Raw genomic sequence first — 20,159 nt, 5'->3', positions numbered from 1 at the left:
GGCACACACTTTTAATCCCAGCACTCAGGAGGAAGAGGCAGAAGGATCTCTGAGTTTAAGGCCAGCCTGGTCTCCAGAGCAAGTGCCAAGTCATCCAGGGCTCCACAGAGAAACCCTGTCTCAAAAGCCAAAAACACTTCAGAAAAGGATTGACAATTGCACAATAGGCTTTTCTACAAAAGAAATCTGTACTTACAAATACATGAGAAATAATCACAAAGACTGCAAACAATTTCAGAGGCAAGAATTATTCAATGCAGCTTTAGAGCTGTTTATTTAAAATCCTCCTATGGGATTGGGGTGTATTGTTCAGTGATAAAATGCATGCCTAGTATGCACGAAACCCTGGGGTTCCAGCCCCATTGCTCTTAGAACAGAACACAACACAACAGAACACAACACAACAGCCCTTCTGTATTGGAAAAGGCTGGGATTTCTTCAGCAGTCTGGCTGGATGAACACATTCACCTTCTTCAGGTCTGCCGACAGAGGCGATTTCTCCATGGTCAGACAGGGCTCGATCCTGTTCCGGAGGACCACACCAGGCTGTAGTGTGCTCGACTTTACCTTCTGCAACTAACCAACACAGACATTAGACAAGCACAGCCAGGTCTTCCTTGAGTGGGCAGCAGAACATTGAGGGCTTTTTTTTACCAAGAAGAAAACACAAGATGATCATGTAAAAACCTAGGAATACATGCTTCCTGGAAAACACATAAACTACCCAAATTCAAGATCATCTGTTCTCCCAAATAAAACAGAGTCCCTCCAGCTGTAGCTCTCTAGACTCTGCTAAAGCCCCTCTAAGGGAGATGACAGCCTGAGGGAGGAAGGAGGCTTCTGTCTTGTTTGCCCTTTTATTTTTAGGGTTATAATACCTGCTGTAGGTCAGAGATCTCATCAGCTCTCAAAGGATCAGGATTTAAAAACTGCAGTAATCTGTAAAGCAGTTAAAAGGTCAATTTGAAGAAGAAAGCCATTACAGTTCCCCTGTTGAACCACCGTTTTAAGTCTCCCTTGTGGAGAGAGACAGTGGTTGTCCACCCCAGGGCCTATCTGTGAAAACACTGTGCTCTGTCTTGCTGGCTTCACTCAGATTCAAGGGCCATGGAGGTCACCTCAGGTTCCTGGGCTGACATCTGGGCTCCTACCCCTGCCACTAACATCCTGCACAGTTGTCTGAAAGAAGGCCCAGCTCAAGTCAGAACCACTGGTCCAATCATTAGCTTTATTTTATAGTCAGAAAATCCTAGATAAGGACTTGTCCTCTGCTAATGCAGAGAAGCGCTTTTCTTCATACCCAGACCCATCACTCCTCCTCCATATGGGTAAGGACTGGTGGTTGACAGCAGCAGAGAAGTCACACCCTTTTCTGTGGTGAGAACTTGGGGAAAAGCGTAGTGGTCTAAGTACACACAGTGAACCACAGTCTTTCCCCAAACCTCATTCCTGTCCAGGTAACGTCTTTAGTGCTGCAAGACCCAACTATGTCTCAGGTGACGAGCAGCTAAATAAAATGTGCTGCCCTGCACCATGGAAGGCTGGGCAGGCTCACTCATGCTGCAGCAGGCTGGAGTTGTGAACCATTCTGGCATGGGAAGGCAGACAGTTACAAGGAACCTGTAGGGAGACACCCTAGCCCCGCCCAATAGTCCTGGGACAGGTGCCAGGTGGACCCGGGACTCGCCCATAAGGGCGTGGTGAAGGAAAGTCGGTGTGACGTAAGGGAGCTTTTTAAGGGCTGCACCGGAAGACCCTAGCCCTTTTTCTGGCTGCGCTTGCTGGGTTCCTGTAACTTCACTCTGGCCTGCGTTTTGCCCTGGTGTTTTCTTAAATAAAGAGACTTTACCATCCCGGATTACAGTTCGTCTTTTGGCACACGCGCCAACCTTTATTCATCAGGAACCACAATATGACTAACTCTCTCTGAACAATACCCCAACCAGGAAAAATGCAGACAACACATCTGTGCTGGCCAGAGGCTGAGGAAATGAAGAGTGGCTGTGATAGAGGGGTCTGGACAGACAGCTGTGAGATGAGAGCACTGGTCACACAGCTGTGACATGAGAGCACTGGTCACACAGCTGTGAGATGAGAGCACTGGTCACACAGCTGTGAGATGAGAGCACTGGTCACACAGCTGTGAGATGAGAGCACTGGTCACACAGCTGTGACATGAGAGCACTGGTCACACAGCTGTGAGATGAGAGCACTGGTCACAGCTGTGAGATGAGAGCACTGGTCACAGCTGCACGAAGCTCTGCCGTCACTCTGCCGTCACTCTGCGTTTCAAGATGGGCTATTTTATGGTGTATAACTGCTGTCGCGGAAAAGCCGCATTCTAAGCAACAATGAAAAAGATAACCATAGAGGAAATGATACAACAAATGTAATTTTAGGAACCCGGAAACAGATGGGTAAGTGGTAACTAGCTCAGCAGATATTTGACAACCGACTCTGATCCAGTCATGGGAGAAACATCACTTACACAAAAGCTCAGCAATTAAGACTAAGCTCCTGGGCCGTGGTGACAAAGTAATTGGTTGAAGCATGTCTCAACACCAGACCGTTACCCACTATTCCCGGGGAGGCCCAGGGCGCGAGTGTCTGCGAAGGACAGAGCAAAGTTTTAAGGCACAGACACTAGACGCACAGCGGCGCGTAGACGGACCTCAATGACAAGAGGCGGCTGACCCAGGCACACTGAGTGAGCCTCCAGCCAGCTTTTGCAACTCAGCACCCAGGGCAGCCACAGATTGTACTCTACAGGGACAGGAGGCGCCTTCCCTGGCCAGCATGGCCCCACTCACCCATGTAAACAAAACAAACTGGAGACTTATTGAGTGGCGCTCTCGATCCACACACCAAAGAACCCTGGCTGGCCCACTAGACCCTTATGCTGTCTTTGGTTAACAATCAGAACAAGGCAGCTGAGAAAAGCTTCCACCCTTAGGAAGACAAACAGAAATACAAAACCACAGCAAGAACGCATTCTGTAAACAATTAGCACCTCTAGGACAACAGAAAAAAGGTCACACATATGAAATCAGGACATGACACTATGATGGTTAATCTTAACTTCAGACTTGATTTGACTAAAATAATCTTAGGAAATTAATAAAGCTCACCCATGGTGTGTCTATGAAGGCAGTTCGATACGATCAGCATATTGAACTGCAAATAAAAAGTCAGATCAACCCTAAGTGTGGGTAATCCTATCCTCCTGGCTGGAGGCCAGCTGGAACAAAAGCAGAGGTATACCACTGCAGGTACACGGTCTCTTACCCTATCTCCTACCCGCCAAAAGGTGAGCCATTCACTCTCCTACGCCCATACCGGATATCTTAACCAATTATCAAAGTAGCCCCCAGTATATATGGTCTCGTTGTCAAAATATTCTTTAAAGAGAATGCTACAGGGAGCCACTACCAACCAAACAGAGTGGAATCTCATTCCACATAAATCCAAGGGTGCCTGATCAAGTTAGGCTGCAATACGCCTAACTTAAGGTTCTTGGCACCAAGAGAGGTCTTCAGAAGAACAGAGTGGGTTTTACTCAACCCCTAAAAAATCCCTAGAGAGCTCTGCCTACTGTGTTACAATACCCCAAAGAAGGTTTTACTTCATCTTGGACATAGGTGGTTACAGGGGGGTTGGCACAACAGGAAGGAAAGCTCCAGGACACAGAATTTTTACAGGCAAATGGAACCAAAGGGTGTTCTCTGGGAGGGTGAAACACTCCATCTTTCAGGGATTGCCTCTTGAGTTGCTATTGCTGTGAAGAGACCACAGTATCTCTTATAAAGAAGACATGGTAACTCTTATGAAGACACTTAATTGTGGCAGCTGGCTTACAGTCCAGAGGTTTAGTCCATTATTGTCATGGTGGGAAGCAAGGCAGAATGCAGGAAAACATGGTGCTGGAGCTGGGAGTTCTTATATCTTCACCCAAAGGCAATAGGAGGTAAACTGAGTCATTCCTGCTCCTCTAAGAGACCCCCAACTAACTTATTAGTTTGTGAAGCTGGATTTTGGTGGTATCTGTACTTTTGTCTGTTGTTGGTTTCCTATCTAAGGTAAGTCAGTCATTTGTCCATGCCTCCCCAGGAACACTGAGTGGCACACAAAATGCTGTTTGGACCTCTGCTCTGCTCTAGACGTGCATGCCACGTGTTTTCACCACCTGAGGGTGCAGCATTCCAAAGGAAAGGGCAGCGTGCAATCCAGAAGGGGGAAGATGGCTTAATCTGGGGTGATCTGAATTTACTGTTATTTGAGAGTTTCCATATGCGTTATGTGAAGGGCACAGATCCAAGAAAGAAACACGTCGCCGGATCTGAACTCGGTGGCGTGATCTGACACACCGAGGCCCTGGTGGCAGTTCTGCCTTCATCCGCCTGCCCAGGTAGGCCAGGGGCTGTTTCTGGTTTCCGTTCGGTGGCACTGCCCAGAATCTGACGCCAGCGATCTGCTAGCTGGATCCGAATTCGGCGGTGGAATCCGACACACCGGACACTCCCGAGGCCCTGCACAAAACTTAAAGTCAAAATGGATCAAAGACCTCAACATAAACCCAACCACACTTAACCTATTAGAAGATAAAGTGGGAAATACCCTTGAATGAATTGGTACAGGAGACTGCTTTCTGAACTTAACACTAGTCGCACAGACACTGAGATCAACAATTAATAAATGGGACCTCCTGAAACTGAGAAGCTTCTGTAAGGCAAAGGACATAGTCAACAAGACAAAACAACAACCCACAGACTGGGAAAAGATCCACCAACCCCACATCTGACAGAGGGCTGATCTCCAAAATATACAAAGAACTCAAGAAGCTAGTCTCCAAAACGCCAAACAATCCAATTAAAAAGTGGGGTGCAGAACTAAATAGACAATTCTCAGTAGAGGAATCTAAAATGCCTGAAAGACACATAAGAAAGTGTTCAACATCCTTAGCCATCAGGGAAATGCAAATCAAAACATCTCTGAGATACCATCTTACTCCTGTCAGAATGGCTAAAATCAAAAACATCAATGACAGTTTATGCTGGAAAGGATGTGGAGAAACGGGAACACTTCTCCATTGCTGGTGGGAGTGCCAACTTGTACAGCCACTGTGGAAATCAGTATGGCGACTCCTCAAGAAAATGGGAATGAGTCTACCATAAGTTCCAGCAATTCCATTCTCAGGCATATACCCAAAAGAAGCACATTCATACAACAAGGGCATCTGTTCAACCATGTTCATAGCAGCATTATTTGTAATAGCCAGAAACTGGAAGCAGCCTAGATGCCCCTCAACTGAAGAATGGATAGAGAAAATGTGGTACATTTACACAATGGAGTACTACTCAGCAGAAAAAAACAATGGAATCTTGAAATTTGCAGGAAAATGGATGGAACTAGAAGAAACCATCCTGAGCGAGGTAACCCAATCACAAAAAGACACACATGGTATGTACTCACTCATATGTGGATTTTAGACATAGAGTAAGGGATTACCAAGCCTACAATCCACACTGCCAGAGAAGGTAGGAAACAAGGAGGACCCTGGAGAAGGGGAAAGGGTCACGATCCCCTGAGCAAATTGAGAGCACGGGAAGAGGGGGGAGGGAGCTACGAGAATGAGAAGGGAAGAAGAGGAAGGATGCAGAGGACATGAGGGAGCAGAAAGGTTGAGTCAGGGGAAGATTAGAAGAAAGGACATGTGATAGGTAGGGCTTTAGTTGGGGGGTGGTGGGGAGGATGGGAGGGAGAAGGGAACTGGGATTGTCATGTAAAACAATCTTGTTTCTAATTCAAATAAAAATGATAAAAAATAAAAAGAAACACAACTGACTGAAGGCACTCAAAGGCAGAGAAATGCCATTAGCCTGACAAATAGGAAAAGAAACCATAAGCTTCAGCAGAGAAGCTTATGGTTGGGTCCCTAGCCTGAAGGTGTCCTCAAAGACAAGGCAAGAGTCTTGAGGAAACACCATCATATTTCAGTCTGCCTTCACAGCAGAAATAATGAAGCAGACACAAATAACCACAAACAATGCACATGGTTCCCAAGCCTTCAGACAGTGCTGCTGATCCCAGGTACTCCTTTTCTGGTCATAGGTTTCTTCCACTGTGATAAAAAACACTGACCAAAAGCCACTTGGAGAGGTTACATATCCCAGGTCACAGTCCATCGAGGGAAGGCCAGGCAGGGACCTGGAGGTCTGAACTGAGGCAGAAGCCACGAGGGAATGCTGCTTGCTGACTTGCTGCGTGTCCCATGTAACCCTCGATGAAGGTTGGCTCCTTCTGGATATATTCACTGAAGCCCTTGTTCGTCAGCTCAAGCTCCAAGAGCCTGATGTAGCAGGCAGCTTAGTTGTACTGTCTGGCACCTCTTTGGTTGTTTTATGGCTTCAATACAGGGCTTCATGTCCTAGGAGTGGTCTCTTCGGGAAGCCTTCGTAGCCCTTGTTCTTCCTTCTCTCAAAGCCAAGTCTGCAGATGGGAGGTGGTGGTGGTGGCGGTGGTGATGGGAGGAACCAGAGGAGAGGAGGGAGGGGGAACTGGGATTGGAACGTAAAAAGTAAATTAATGAAAAAAGCCAAGTCTGGGTTGATGTAGGCCAGACACTCCTGCTCTTTCAGGATTTTCACGACCTGCCTCTTGGCACTTTTTGAGGACAAACATTGCCAGAGATTTGCTTAGAACTGGATGGCATCCTTGTACTTTTCTTCTTTGAAATAGAACTGTCAATTTGCGCATGAGTTCCTTCTTCCATGAGATCTGCTGTGTGTGTGGTCTTCGTGGCATACCTTGTCCCAGACCTGCCAGGGTACTCTGCTGCTAAACCCTAACACTGATACCAAGACTCAGCAGGCTCCCCTGGTGCCTTAGTGCTGCTCCTGTTGGGGATCTACGACACACTGGGACTCCCTATTTCTAGTCCTCCTGCCACACATCCACCTTCTGGTCCACCAATTGCTTGGCCTTCCGTCCATCAGAGGCAACTGCTGAGTAATCCTTCACAGTCATCTGAGATACTTCCATGAGTCTCTCTCTGGTACTCTTGGAGGCAGGGGTACCTACCTCTGACCATTTCCCTTAGGTGAGGCTTGGTTCTGGTTTCATTCAAAAGTCCTGGTGCCAGGTCCCTGTGTCTCCTTGGGCTTTAGCCCTGGCCCCTGAATTACGCGGTAACGACCCACTGTTCAGTCTGTCCTTCTTTCGGCCCTCCTTAAGTCTTGGGATACCATGGACTTCAGGCCTTGGACCTCTCCCTCTCCCTCACCTGCGGGAGGAACGGAGTCACTGTCTTTACCTCCAGGTTCTCCTTTGGGAGAAACTCTGACCTCCACACCTAGTGCCTGACTTAAGGGTCTCCAAACATATTCCCCTTTGCAGTTGAATCTGGCCTCAACACCCCTTGGATAATCAATCCAAATGTGGCTGACTAACGGCACCCTAGATCCCAACTTTATCCCAGACCTTTACAAATACTGCAAGTGACTGGAATGGAAAAAATTAACCATTCCTATTTCTTTTTTCTTCTTCCCTCCAAGCCCTGTGTTTGCTTGGTTTTCCCACCCCCTGTGTAAATGTCCTGTCTTTGAGTAGAAGTCTATGGATCTATATGTTTGTTGCAAGGTGGGGACCAAAGGGAGCAGGCAGGCCAGCTGTCATTACACCCACTCTCCCCTGCAGCACCCACTCTGAACCAAGCTGCTAATCTAACTCTAAGGTATGCACAGATCATTTCTTCCTACTGGCTTCTGCCACCCACAAAATATGACTCCAAATTCTAGAGTCCAATTCTTAAGCTGTCGCTTCCCTCTTTCCCGCTATGCCCTGCACACGGCTCCGCCCACATGGACATGCTCCTCCTGTCCCGGCTGTCTCTGGCTCCTCCCTGCAGACCCCAGCTCGGCCCCGCCCACATGGACATGCTCCTCCTGTCCCGGCTGTCTCTGGCTCCTCCTGTCCCGGCTGTCCCCAGCCTCAGCTTTCACACCCCTCTTGGAGCTTACAGGACACACCCACAGTTTTCCACTTTGCAGCTCTCTTCCTTCATGGACTCAGATTTTATAGAACAGCTTGGCCTCAGTACAAATCACAGTGAACCCGATTTCCAAATTCTCACAAATTGTAACAACTGCTCCTACACAGACAAATGATCCCTATCTTGGTCTAGGTTTTTATTTCTGTGAAGTGACAGTTTACAGTCTCAGAGGCTCCGTCTATCATCATCATGGCGGGGAGCATAGTGGGGAGCGTGGCAGACATGGTGCTGGCTACATCTTGGTCAACAGGAAGTTGACTGAGACACTTGGCAGTATCTTGCGCATAGGAAACCCCGAAGGCCGCCCCCACAGTGACGCACTTCCTCCACCAAGGCCATACCCCCTGACAGTGCCACTCCCTGTGAGATTGTCACATTGGGCACAGCTTGCCATAGGAGACTTTAAAGCCTCCGCAGTGACACACTTCCTCCAACAAGACCACACCCCTAGTGCTGCCACTCCCTAAGGGCCAAGCATTCAAGCACAGGAGTCTCTGGGGGACATTCCTATTCAAACCACCACAGGACCTAAGAAAATGTTTTAGGGTTTAATGCTTTAAGATGTAAACACCAAGTCACGTAAGGTCAGAGGACAAGAAGCTTAAGTTATGATAAGAAAGTGATTTAAGGCCTATAAAAAGAATGAAAAAAATGTGCTTCATATTTCTTTCTGTTGTATTAAGACTTCAGATGTTCAGAGTCTTAACATTAATCAATGGAATGTTTTGATAAGCTACTAATCTACCTCTGGTAAGTGCTGACGGCTATTATCATAGTCACAAGCTCAAGATTCTAAATTTTCTTTGGTTGTCTTCTAAGTATAGACTTAAAAGTGCTTCTCACTGTGCTAAAAAGTCTATAATCTCTACACATCCAGTGTTCTGGATAGAGAGGAAAGAGGCCCAGCTTTTACAGTCTGTATTCACACTAGAAACCAACATCAAGCCAGCTTTTGCCCTTTGGCCTTACGGGAAGTTTCTGTTAACGCTTTTAACTCTACATCGCTCTTCAAGCTTCTCCTCGACACAAAGGTGAGCAAGCTGCCTTTTCTACAATGTGGATTTCAGTAGATTACAAACAGTGGAAATGCTAACACGTCCAAAACATTTTTTTGTAATCTTAAAATTTTTCTTCTAAGTGTAAGGGAATTGACCTGAAACCACCTCTCCTGAGTCAAATGGACTCCAGATACGTGTTTCTCCACATGCCTATTCCTGAGTGGGATCTCTCTGCCTTTCCCTGGTCTTGGGACTCCCCTCCTTCAACTACCAGGACCGTGGGCCTGAAAGTTTCAAATGTACACCTAAGGAAAAATTTCCCCCTAAATCACTTAATTTTACCTTCTGTCTCTAATATATATCTGATCCAGCATCCTGCAAGGTCCAGGTGTTCCCTCAAAATCTGTATCCCAGACAGCTTCAGAGTGGCTAGCCCCAGGTGGTCCAATCTCACAGACTGCTTCAACTAGGCCTGAACTTTCCAAGCTTCAAATGTTCCCACAGAGCCTAGACAGTGGATAAAACAGTTTGCTCGTCCAGGACTTGGGACAGCACCCCAGATTTCTGGGTTCCTAAAGATGCTGACACCCCCAAACAATAGGAAGCAGTCTAAAGAGCATGGCGTTGTGGTATTTCAATCCCTTTAGCCAATGATTTTTGGGGCAGCAAGCCCTAGGGCACCGTCTTGTCTATGTACGTGACTGCTTAAGAGCTGAGGGAAGAGGGATTTGTCTCCCTCTCCCTCAGAGCCAGAGCAAGGAGAGGCTGGCCCCCATCTCCCCTGGGCAGTAGGCAAGACACAGCAGCTGGGTCAGCTGGATCCAGCTGTGTTCTGTATCAGTGACTGTTTATCCCCATTTTATACCTAAATAAATTGAGACTCTCATGGAGTCACTAACAGCATGGTGTACTCACCCCTGCCTCACCATCACCCCTTCCTAATTCCTCAGCTTTTGTAATAAACGAAAGGGAGGAATTGAGAAACCAGATGCTCTCCCAGCCTGTCCTCAAGGAATCAGCAGCTGCCTCGTCACCAGCCACCAACCCTTTCAAGGGTCCATCTGCCCCCACCTCTCTCTCATCTCCCCACACTGACACGGCCTTTCACCCCCCTCCCCCATAAACCTCTTACATGAGATCTGTTTCGTGGTGTGATCTTTACAGCATACCTTGGCCCACACCCACCAAGGTAGTAAGTCTGATGCTGAATGCTAACATTGGCTCCGCACTAAATCCTAATACTCGGGAGTCAGAAACAGGCAGATCTCTGAGTTCAAAGCCAGCCTGGTCTACAGAGTGAATTTCAGGACAGCCAGGGCTACACAGAGAAACCCTGTCTTGAACTACAACAAAACAACAAAATACACATGTTTATCTATGCAAGTGTGGAACTCAAAGAACTACTTGAAGCAACTGGTTCTCGCCTCCAAGATGTGGGAGCCAGAGACTGAATTCAGGATTGCTTGGTGGCAAGCACCTTTTACCCACTGAGCCATCTTACCTGCCTTGCTGTGTTTCAAAAGTCAGCCTTACAGGGTTTAGGGACTCAAGAGCTACTGTTTTTCTTGAATAATCCTTGCTCCAGCTAGGTTTGAGGTCAATGCTTTTGCAATCATCTCTGTGAGCCTGTCCTGACTTCCTGCAATGATGGACTAGGATGTGGAAGAGTAAGAAGCCACATAAACCCTTTCCCCCAACTTACTTTTGGTCATGGTGTTTCCTCAGAGCAATAGAAACCCTAACGGGATACTGACTTTCTTCAGCTCTTTGCTGCAGGCTCCCTGGAGTGAACAGCTGCTGCACTTTCCACCACCAGGGGCTAAGCAAGGAGCACTTAGCAAGTTAGTAGGTAAGACACGGTTTTATGATAGACACGAAAGAATGGAGTCTGTCAGAGTTCACTCCATTATCATCTCAAACTAAATTATCATTTCAAAAGTCATTTGTTCCAAGAAAAACAGTCACTTATAATAGTCAAAACGTCAAGTATGAGGCAGAGTTTCTCTGGGAAGGGGCTGCCAGCACTAGAAAAAAAAAAATCACTTATAATAGAGAAAGCGTCAGGCATGAGGCAGGAGATTGTCCGGGAAGGGTGCTCGCACTAGAAGCATAAGCTCCACTGTGAACCCCGATGCCAGCCTGCAATAAACTTGATTCCCCAACACTCGGGGACTTGGGCTAGTCAATGGCTATACAGGGCACAGGGTGGCTCTGGAAGGTAGGCTCAGCAGGCTAACACTGATAAAGAACAGTGATGCAGCCTGGATGCAACTATTCTAAGCTGCCAGTCTGTAATGACAGAGGTAAACTGCTTCAGCTGGGAGAGTCTAGTATAAAATCAGAAGCATGGGCACCAAACACTTTTGTGGGTTAAACAAGCATCAAACGAAGTTACCCTGCTGTTGGTGGGCCATTTAACATCAGAACACTGGGAAGAGAAGCAAGCATCACTCCACCGAAATCAATGGCCATAAAATGCATAAAACTGCACCTAACACAATTTAAAAATTGTTCACCTTGATGAAGGAACCAGAGCGAGAACAACCCCGTACACTGGAACTAAGATTTAACAGGACACCGTCCTGATGTAGCTTAAAGTCTCTAGGGAATGACTTCCTGGACATCACGGTTTCATGAGAGCGGAGGTTTGAAGTAAAGAACAACAGAGATAAATTCTCCCTGCTCACTTCTCACTTCTGTACAGTCATTTCAATTCGCAATTCAAGTCAGGGGAAACAAACAAAGCCTTACTTTACACAGCCATTCTTCTCGTCACAGTCTTTCTTTTCAGTCAGCCGCAGTGGCTTCTCGTTTGGCTTCTGGCTAAACCCACTGGAAGGCAAAACACATGAGATTGACTCACAAGTTAATACAGGCACCCACCACTGCTACTGGCTGCCCACGAGACCTAGATGAGAAGATCCCACTGCAGGGGAAACCACAGGCCTCACTTGCAAGACACAGAAATTGTTGGAGGTCGGGGTCCTGTCCTTGTCTGTGCCTGGCCCGCCCACCCACCCCAGGAAGCTTTCTGCCAGCTGCCAGCCTCAAGCCCTTGCTTGGCACAGCAGGGGTAGCTGCTAAAGAGGCAAAAATAAAAACAAACCAACCCAAGGAGGGTGAAATCCCTGGTGGAACAAGGCATCCCGAAAGCAGCAGGCAGCCTGCAAAGACTGCTGTCAGAACCAGGAACAAACAGTAATTCCCTTACTGGTTTCCCTAACCCTGCAAATTCTGTGATGGGCTCAGAGTTTTCCTCTCCCCTCCCCCACCCAACCAGATCCAGCATGTCTTTCCTGTTGGTCCTATTTTTCATCTCCCCACGCCTAGCCAATTAAGACCCAGATGGCAGTTACATAAATTCAGTGTGCTGGAGCTTTGAAACCACAGCTGCTGTAGGAGCCTGACAGAGCAAGAGAAGACCCCAGGGCCCAGACCCAGGGGCTCCTGTTCCCTTAGAGTAAGAAGCCTGCAGACTTCAGAGCCCAACTCCCAGGTGGCCCACTCATCAGTCTATCTTCAAGACTTGCCAGGGACAAACTAGTGAGACTTGACTCTGAGTTCCCTCAGCCAGCTTCCAGCCACAGGGACTCCTTCCTGCCTTGGAGTGCCTCCAGCCCTCATGGCACTCGGCTGTGGAAGGGAATAAGACCCACTGTTCCAGATTCCAGCCACTCCAACTGGCAGACCTGCAGCTTCAGAGGCCCCTGGCTGCAAGACCTGCTACAGACAGGCGACTGGTTCTCCTGCTACTCCAGAACCACAGACCTGCTCTGCCAAGGGACCGCTCTCAGCTGGCAGCCCAAGGCTCTCTGAGAGCCTCAGAGTTGTAATACTCGTTTTAAGTGCAATGGCTCTCAGCTAGCATCCGCCTGCTAATGAGAGTTTAAATGTTTCATTTAAATCTGGCATGGCAATCTGTTTTAAGTTGTTTTATCCTGTTTAAGGCAGTTAATCTTGAAACGACAAACTACCTCCCTGTTTGTAGTCCTTACAGTCTGCCTACTCCATTCTTGGAGGATTATTTGACAAGAACAGAGAACAGTTTCCATTGGTTGCTTCAAAACAAAGCTGGGACTGGGCTGGAAATTTTTACTCAAATATGTTCAAACCACAAAGGTATCTATTTTCTGGGGAAATTTTAAGAAGCAGCAGTAAGAAGACTTAATCTACCTGGATGCATTTCTGTGAGAACAGCGGCTAAGCACTAACTATGGCATCTTGCCTGGTGCTGGCCACACAGCCTCTCTGCTGCTGCTGCTGAAAATGGTTTAGTCCTACCATTAGAAACCGGCCAGGGACCAAAGCAATCATGGAATAAGTAACACTCTGGAGACAGAGTTCTGGAGATTGCTTCACCTTGCCCTTCCTCTACCAAGCTGAGGGTAGCCTAGATGCTGAACTGGTTCATGTAACCCACCCTGCCGGGAGTTCTAGTTGTTTTCTTTTTATCTCTGTTTTCTTCTGGTCCTGTCCCAAGGCCACATTCAATGTTGGTAACTCCAACCCCGAAGCTGTCAGCAATGTGTCCTACATCACAAAAGAAAACCCCGGCCGGGCTGATCATATCATGATGCTCATATCATGATGTCCCAGAGCCACTCAAAGTCCCGCAGAGAGCAGCCACTGCAGCCACCCACAGAAAGAGGGTCAGCTGCCCTGTGACTCCACTGATCTCACCACGGGCATGGTAAGGAGGACAGGGTTACAGTCGGGGACTTGGGAGACGGCAGGAGCCACTCTTGGCTTTCTCCAAATGTGTAGCCTGCCAAGCTGTGCTGCACTTCCTTGTCCTTGACATCAGGGCCACTCTGTGACGTTCGCTGGAGCAGCCTTACAGATACAACTGTGTCTCTAGACCCGTTTCCAGTGTTCAGTCCACTGTGCTGCCAGCTGATCAGTTGTTAAATTTTTTCCTTTAGAGTAATGTATTTTGAGCCAAAATTTCCCAGACCACTTTTTTTTTGGGGGGGGTTATGTCTATTATTAACCTTTTACATACTTATTGTATATGTGACCTTCTGTATCTGTGGACTCCAGACTTGTACAATCAACTAACCATAGACTGGAAATATTTGGCAAAAACAAGCTGCCTATATTAAACATGTATATTTCTTTCCTTGACATTATTCCTTAAAACAGTACCATATAACAACTACTTATATAGTATTTACATTGTTTTAGATAGGTATTAGAAGTCACCTATAGATGACTTTAAATATACACGAGAATGTGTGTAGGTTATATGTACCTCTCAAGCCACTTTTTAATCTGGATTCGAGCACAGTTTGCTATTCTCGCTAATCGTGGAACTAAGCCCCGAGCCCCCACCCTAACATGAAGGGATGACTATGTAAGACTATACCGTACTATACTTTTCGTAAGGCCCTGGTCTGCTAAACTGAATTTTCAAATCATACCTTGCTGCTGGAACATCTGGATCAGCATATATGGTTATGCCTCTTTTTGTTGGCCAGTACACTGAAGATTCAATACACTGTAAGAACGGAGGCAGGGGAGAAGGAGGGAGGAGGAAAACGCACACTTTTAAGATTTATAATTTTGGAACCAAAATATAATGTAAGTTATTTTCATCAACAATCATTCCAGACAGTTTTCATGTATGCGCACATACGCAGGCACACATGGAGAGTCAAAACTGGCTGGTGATGCCGTCCCCATAGTCAGACTAAAATGTGAAACAGCAGGCAATTGGCATTCGCATCCGAGTGTTTACAACGTCCTACAATTACTTTCACCTGTCTTTGTCGAAAGAGCTGTAAGGCACATTGGAAGTGAAATTAATTATGTGACTGTCCCCCTAAATCCAGACAGTCACACATCTGTTAAGTGAGCATTACAACACCTTTTACAGAATGGTTACAACTCACCAGACACAGAAGCTCAACAAGGAGCTCCATCAAAACAAACACACAAACTACATTCTTCCTGGGCTTCTAAATATGAAACACATTTTGTTCATAGCAGAGCACTAATGTCACGAGCTTTACATTCAGCGAGCATTTAAACATACAACCTTGTTTATGTGCTTTAAAGGAAGACCCTGCTGCTTCTTCTCAAACATAATTTTAGGCGAGTCTCTCAAGGAGTCCTTATATTTTACAGCTTTATCTGCAAAATGAAGATAATAAAAAACCATCTTAAACTATATAAAATCAGCAAAAATAACGAAAACAAACACTATTATAAAAATCTCAACATGAATTATTATCTAACAGATTTTATATTAAACTTGTAGGGATTGAGTTTAAAAATCTTGCTTTAGGACTGACAAGACAGCTCACCAAGTTAAAGGCACTTGCTGCCAAGCCTGGGGACCCGAGTTTGATCCCCAGGTACTGCTACATGCAGGAAGGAGAGTTGTTCTCTGGCCTGCACAGGCACAGGTATGCCCATCCACCTGCACACATACACGCTAAATAAATGCAATTCAAAAATCTCTACTGCAATCCTCTTTTTTTGTTTGTTTGTTTTTTTTTTGTTTTTCGAGACAGGGTTTCTCTGTGTGGCTTTGGAGCCTATCCTGGAACTCGCTCTGTAGACCAGGCTGGCCTCGAACTCACAGAGATCTGCCTGCCTCTGCCTCCCGAGTGCTGGGATTAAAGGCATGCGCCACCAACGCTTCAAATTTTTTTTTAAGGTTGTAGAAATTCATATACCAATTTACTGAGAATAAAACAACTTTCCCAGACTGTACTTTCCAGAGGAGACCACGATTATGTACCCAACACACATGTTCTTCCTACAATGTACAAGACACTACTCCCCATCCCTGACCCCTGGGGTGAAGGAAGGAAGGAAGGAAGGAAGGAAGGAAGGAAGGAAGGAAGGAAGGAAGGAAAGAAGGAAGGAAGGAAGCTCCAAGGCCCCTAACTGAGCTTAAATTGCCAAGAAGTTGGCTATTTGGGAATTGCCAAAGAAAAGCAGCTTCCCCTGACCCCAAAATCCTAGAGATTGCAGAAGCAATCAGCCAGCTGGTTGCAGAGACAATAGATCCTGCAGTGTCAAACAGCTGTCTAAGGAAAACAGCGAGCTTCCCATTCTGACCCTAACAAACCCCTTCCTATCCTTAGCTACAGGAGCCCAGGTTGAAACTTGTACACTCTGAACAGTCACTGTGCCCGTCAGATCTGAGACGCCACCTCTCAGATTCATTAAAGGGGCTCTAGCTAAGTTCACCCAACCTCGTGTCCTTCATTTCTATCTACAAACTTAATTCTTCTTATGTAATGTAACTCACTGGCTCTCACTAAGAAAACAGGATTTGCATTCCTATCCCACTGAAGGGCATAGCAAATTCCAAAGTGGAAAAACGGAAGAATAAAAGTGTTTAAGCTGAAATATCCAAGACCTATTTGTATCAGTTGGAGTGCGTTGCTTAAACAACAAATCTATTTTCCTATAGTTCTGGAGGCTGCAAGTCCAAGATCAAAATGCTGACCAATTTGGTTCCCGGGGTGCTGTCTTCCTGGTGTGCAAGAGCTGGGGACAAAGTCAGCTCTGGGGCTCTTTCTCTCCTGAGGGCTCTGTGTCCATCAGGGTTGGCCCCACCCTTCTGGCCTCACAGAGCTAAGTCTCCTCATGAAGACGCTTCCTGAAGACTGAGGGCAGGACTGAGGGCAGCATAGGAACTCTGAGGACACAGAACTCAACCCACAAGCATCATTTTTGAAAAAGAGCAACAAAATCGCTAAGGCTCTTACTAAGGGGGCGGAGGAAGGGAGATTAGAGAGAAGCAGGGAAAGGAGGAACAGAAATGAAAGTAGGGACATGACTAGAGATCCAAGGGTACTCAGAGGCTAATAAAGCCTAGTCAATATGTGTTTATGAGCACATCAGGAAATGTAAAGACAGCGGAATCAACTACTCTGTGCTTACAAACTCATCTAAATCACTGGCTCGCAACCTTCTAATGCTGCAATCCTTTAATAAAGTTCCCCATGTTGTGGGGACCCCGACCATAAAATTATTCATTGCTACTTCATAACTGTAATCTTGTTACTGTCATGAACTGTAATATAAATATATGATGTGCAGGATATCTGACATGCCACCCCTATAAAAGGGTCTCAACTCCCAAAGGGGTCAGGATCCACAGGTTGAGAGTCACTGTTCTAGATGAAAATTCCTTAAAAGACAAGCTTTCCCAAAACTCCCAAAGAAAACAGAAATAGGCAACAAGGATAGTAGGTCTTGAAGAACTTGAATTAATAATTAGTAATGTCCCCAAAAAGGGAACTAAATTGAGAAGGGTTCACTGATGAAGTCTGCTCAGCATCTGGGGAAGCAATGATACCAACCCACAGCTCTTCCAGAAGACAGAAGCAACGAGAACACTTCCTAGCTCATCCGACAAAACCCTCACTATCCCAACGCCCAAACCAGAAACAGTATTTCAAGAGAATGAAGGCCCAATACGTCTAATGGACACAGATGCAAAATCCTTTAAAAGCACTGACAAATCAAATCAAATGCTAAAAGACGCCACTAAAGAACGGGAACACAGCCGGGCATTGTTGGCGCACACCTTTAATCCCAGGGAGGAGAGGCAGGCGGATCTCTGTGAGTTCAAGGCCAGCCTGGTCTCCAGAGCGCGTGCCAGAATAGGCTCCAAAGCTACACAGAGAAACCCTGTCTCGAAAAACCAAAAAAAGAAAAAAGACACATCTGATAAAACACTCTGACCCAAAGCAGATAAAGAACACTTAGAGCCCGAAGCAAGCAAAGAACCTACTTCTGAAATAGACAAAATGGGCTGAGGTTTACTGAAGCTTGGGGCAGAGCATTCGGGAGGCCCTGGGCTCACTCTCCAGTGCCTTCAGAGTATGACTTGCTGCTGGCTATGAAAGAAACCAAGTTGGCAGGACTCACCCAGTACTGCAGCAGGTGGCCCGAGGTCACCGACAATGTCCTTACACCATGTATGCCGGAGAGACTGTGCCAGAAAATCTAAGCCCTGTGAGTCTGAAAGAACATACTATATTTCAAAACTGAAACATGAAATAAAAATGAGTCCTTATTTACTTCTGCTCTTACTTATGCAATGAAATTATAGGAGACCTGGCAAGGGATGGCATTGTGAGGGACTAACACAGAATGCAGACAGGAACATTTAACATTGTATCCATGGTCCACACTAAGCATCAATTGTCATAAAAAGCTCTTGAAAGTATCTGAAAAATATTTAAAACCATACTTTGTTGAAATCTTTAAGCCCAAATTATCTGGACTTCTAAAAATGTAGCCAATATTAATAGAAAAGTCAGAATGTCCCAGTCTTATAAATACAAACTGTAGCGGCTTCAGGACCACAAAACCTGCCAGAAGCTTCTAAGAAGTAACCTTTAATTATTACACAGACTCTAAGTCTCTGTCTCCAGGTAGGAAAGGGCTTAGATAGAACTTGATACTCACTTTCCCTTCCAAGGCAGTCTTTTCCTTGCAAAAGCATGGGCCACAGAGTGAGTGACGGGCTGAGCTTACTGGAGCAGGGCACCGAATTGAGACGGGGTCTGGGTTTCTCCAAAGGATTGAGGTTTTTATTCCCCATTGGTGACACATAATATGCAAAGTTCTTTGCAACCAGGTCATCATTAACACAAACCTATAAAAAGGCAAACATTCTATCAATTACCATTCAGATTGGGTGTAGTCAATGTGCACAAAGTCAGTATTTCAAACTCAGCCCCAAATTCCTGAAAAAGTATAATTTGACAGAATCACCTTTTGGATCCTACTTGGATGTTAGCAAAGACCTAGTGATTTCCATGAGAAAACCGTAACAAGCTGCACTGCGGAGGAAGAGGGGGCTAACTCCATCTGGCCAGGCACAGATTTGGTGAGAGGCCACTAAGCTTGGGGGGGGGGCGCAGACAGAAAAAACTAGATCATATCAGAACTTAATGCTTTGCCTGGCAGTGGTGGCGCATGCCTTTAATCCCAGCACTCGGGAGGCAGAGGCAGGCGGATCTCTGTGAGTTGGAGACCAGCCTGGTCTACAGAGTGTATTCCGGGGCAGCTAGGACTACACAGAGAAACCCTATCTCAAAAAACCAAAACGAACAAAGAAAGATACTGCATAATATACTTTCACCCAGCCATACAGAGAAGAGTCCTTCACAAGGGACAGAGCGCTGATGGACAGATGCAGCAACATGGACCTGAGTCAAAGAAGCCAGGCTGAAAAAGAGGATCATAGTGTTCCCCTCTGGAACCCAAAAGGATTTGCTGGCTCACAGCTCTTCTGAGCAGTGTGACCATGTGCACCCAATAACCACCCTCTCTCTGCTATAGACGGACCTCACGTCATCACTTAAAGTGAGAACAAGTTATCAGAGTACAACACATGGTACAGGAGAGGAACCAACTTTTTAAAAGCAAGAAGGAAACAAGTTAATAGGCAATGCTTGTTTGTTTCAGACAGGGTTTCTCTGTGTAGCCTTGCTCTGTAGACCAGGCTGGCCACGAACTCACAGATCCGCCTGCTTCTTCCTCCCAGAGTTCTCGGATTAAAGGCGTGAGCCACCACGGCCTGGCTAGAGTATTTAAAAAAACAAAAAAAAAAAAGTTTTAAGACTGGTCACCAAGATATAAAATAAGCAAATGAAAGTCCCTGGTGAGCTCAGTCAAGATCCAGGGAAGGAATGGGGGTGGTATGAGGGACGGAAACTAATCCGAGCAGCTCTTGACAACGGTGTCTTGGCTATACTAACAAATTTCTTACCCACAGGAATGTAGGTTTGTAATTTTGAAATTCCTGTGTGTAAGTACTGGCATTGATGAAGTAACTGCACTGTAACTAAGTTTCTCACAGTTTAGAGATAGGTGTCAAGAGCACGGAAAGGAGGCTGGGTGAGTGGCTCTTGTCTAATTCTAGCACTGAGGAGCCAAAGGCGTGGATCTCTAAGAGTTCCCAGCTATCCAGGGTGACAAAATGAGTCCCTGCTTAAAAAGAAAAGGAAAAAGAAAAAAGAAGAGAGAAGGTATTCCACTCTTGATCAACACAGACCTCGTACCTCTAATACATTAATAAAACAAGAGGAGGGCTGGAGAAATGGCTCAGAGGTTAAGAACACTGACTGCTCTTCCAGAGG

At 46.2% G+C, this 20,159-nt stretch overlaps 1 protein-coding gene across 1 annotated transcript in view; it reads right to left on the bottom strand.

The window, feature by feature from the left end:
• Tdrd12 (tudor domain containing 12) overlaps window positions 1–20,159 on the bottom strand; it is an 80,043-nt gene that overhangs the window by 25,580 nt on the left and 34,304 nt on the right. The window contains exons 8-13 of the mRNA XM_035449469.1: window positions 18,481–18,670; window positions 15,083–15,177; window positions 14,466–14,542; window positions 11,797–11,877; window positions 879–939; window positions 469–576 (exon numbers count right to left, since the gene is read on the bottom strand). Of these exons, the coding sequence (XP_035305360.1) occupies window positions 469–576; window positions 879–939; window positions 11,797–11,877; window positions 14,466–14,542; window positions 15,083–15,177; window positions 18,481–18,670 (612 nt within the window). The remainder of the gene's footprint in view (window positions 1–468; window positions 577–878; window positions 940–11,796; window positions 11,878–14,465; window positions 14,543–15,082; window positions 15,178–18,480; window positions 18,671–20,159) is intronic.

Source organism: Cricetulus griseus, chromosome 9 (genome assembly GCF_003668045.3).
Source record: "Cricetulus griseus strain 17A/GY chromosome 9, alternate assembly CriGri-PICRH-1.0, whole genome shotgun sequence".
NCBI classification, from domain to species: domain Eukaryota; kingdom Metazoa; phylum Chordata; class Mammalia; order Rodentia; family Cricetidae; genus Cricetulus; species Cricetulus griseus.
The sequence above is the reverse complement of the archived record's forward strand: the minus strand, read 5'-3'. Positions and strand labels throughout refer to the sequence as shown.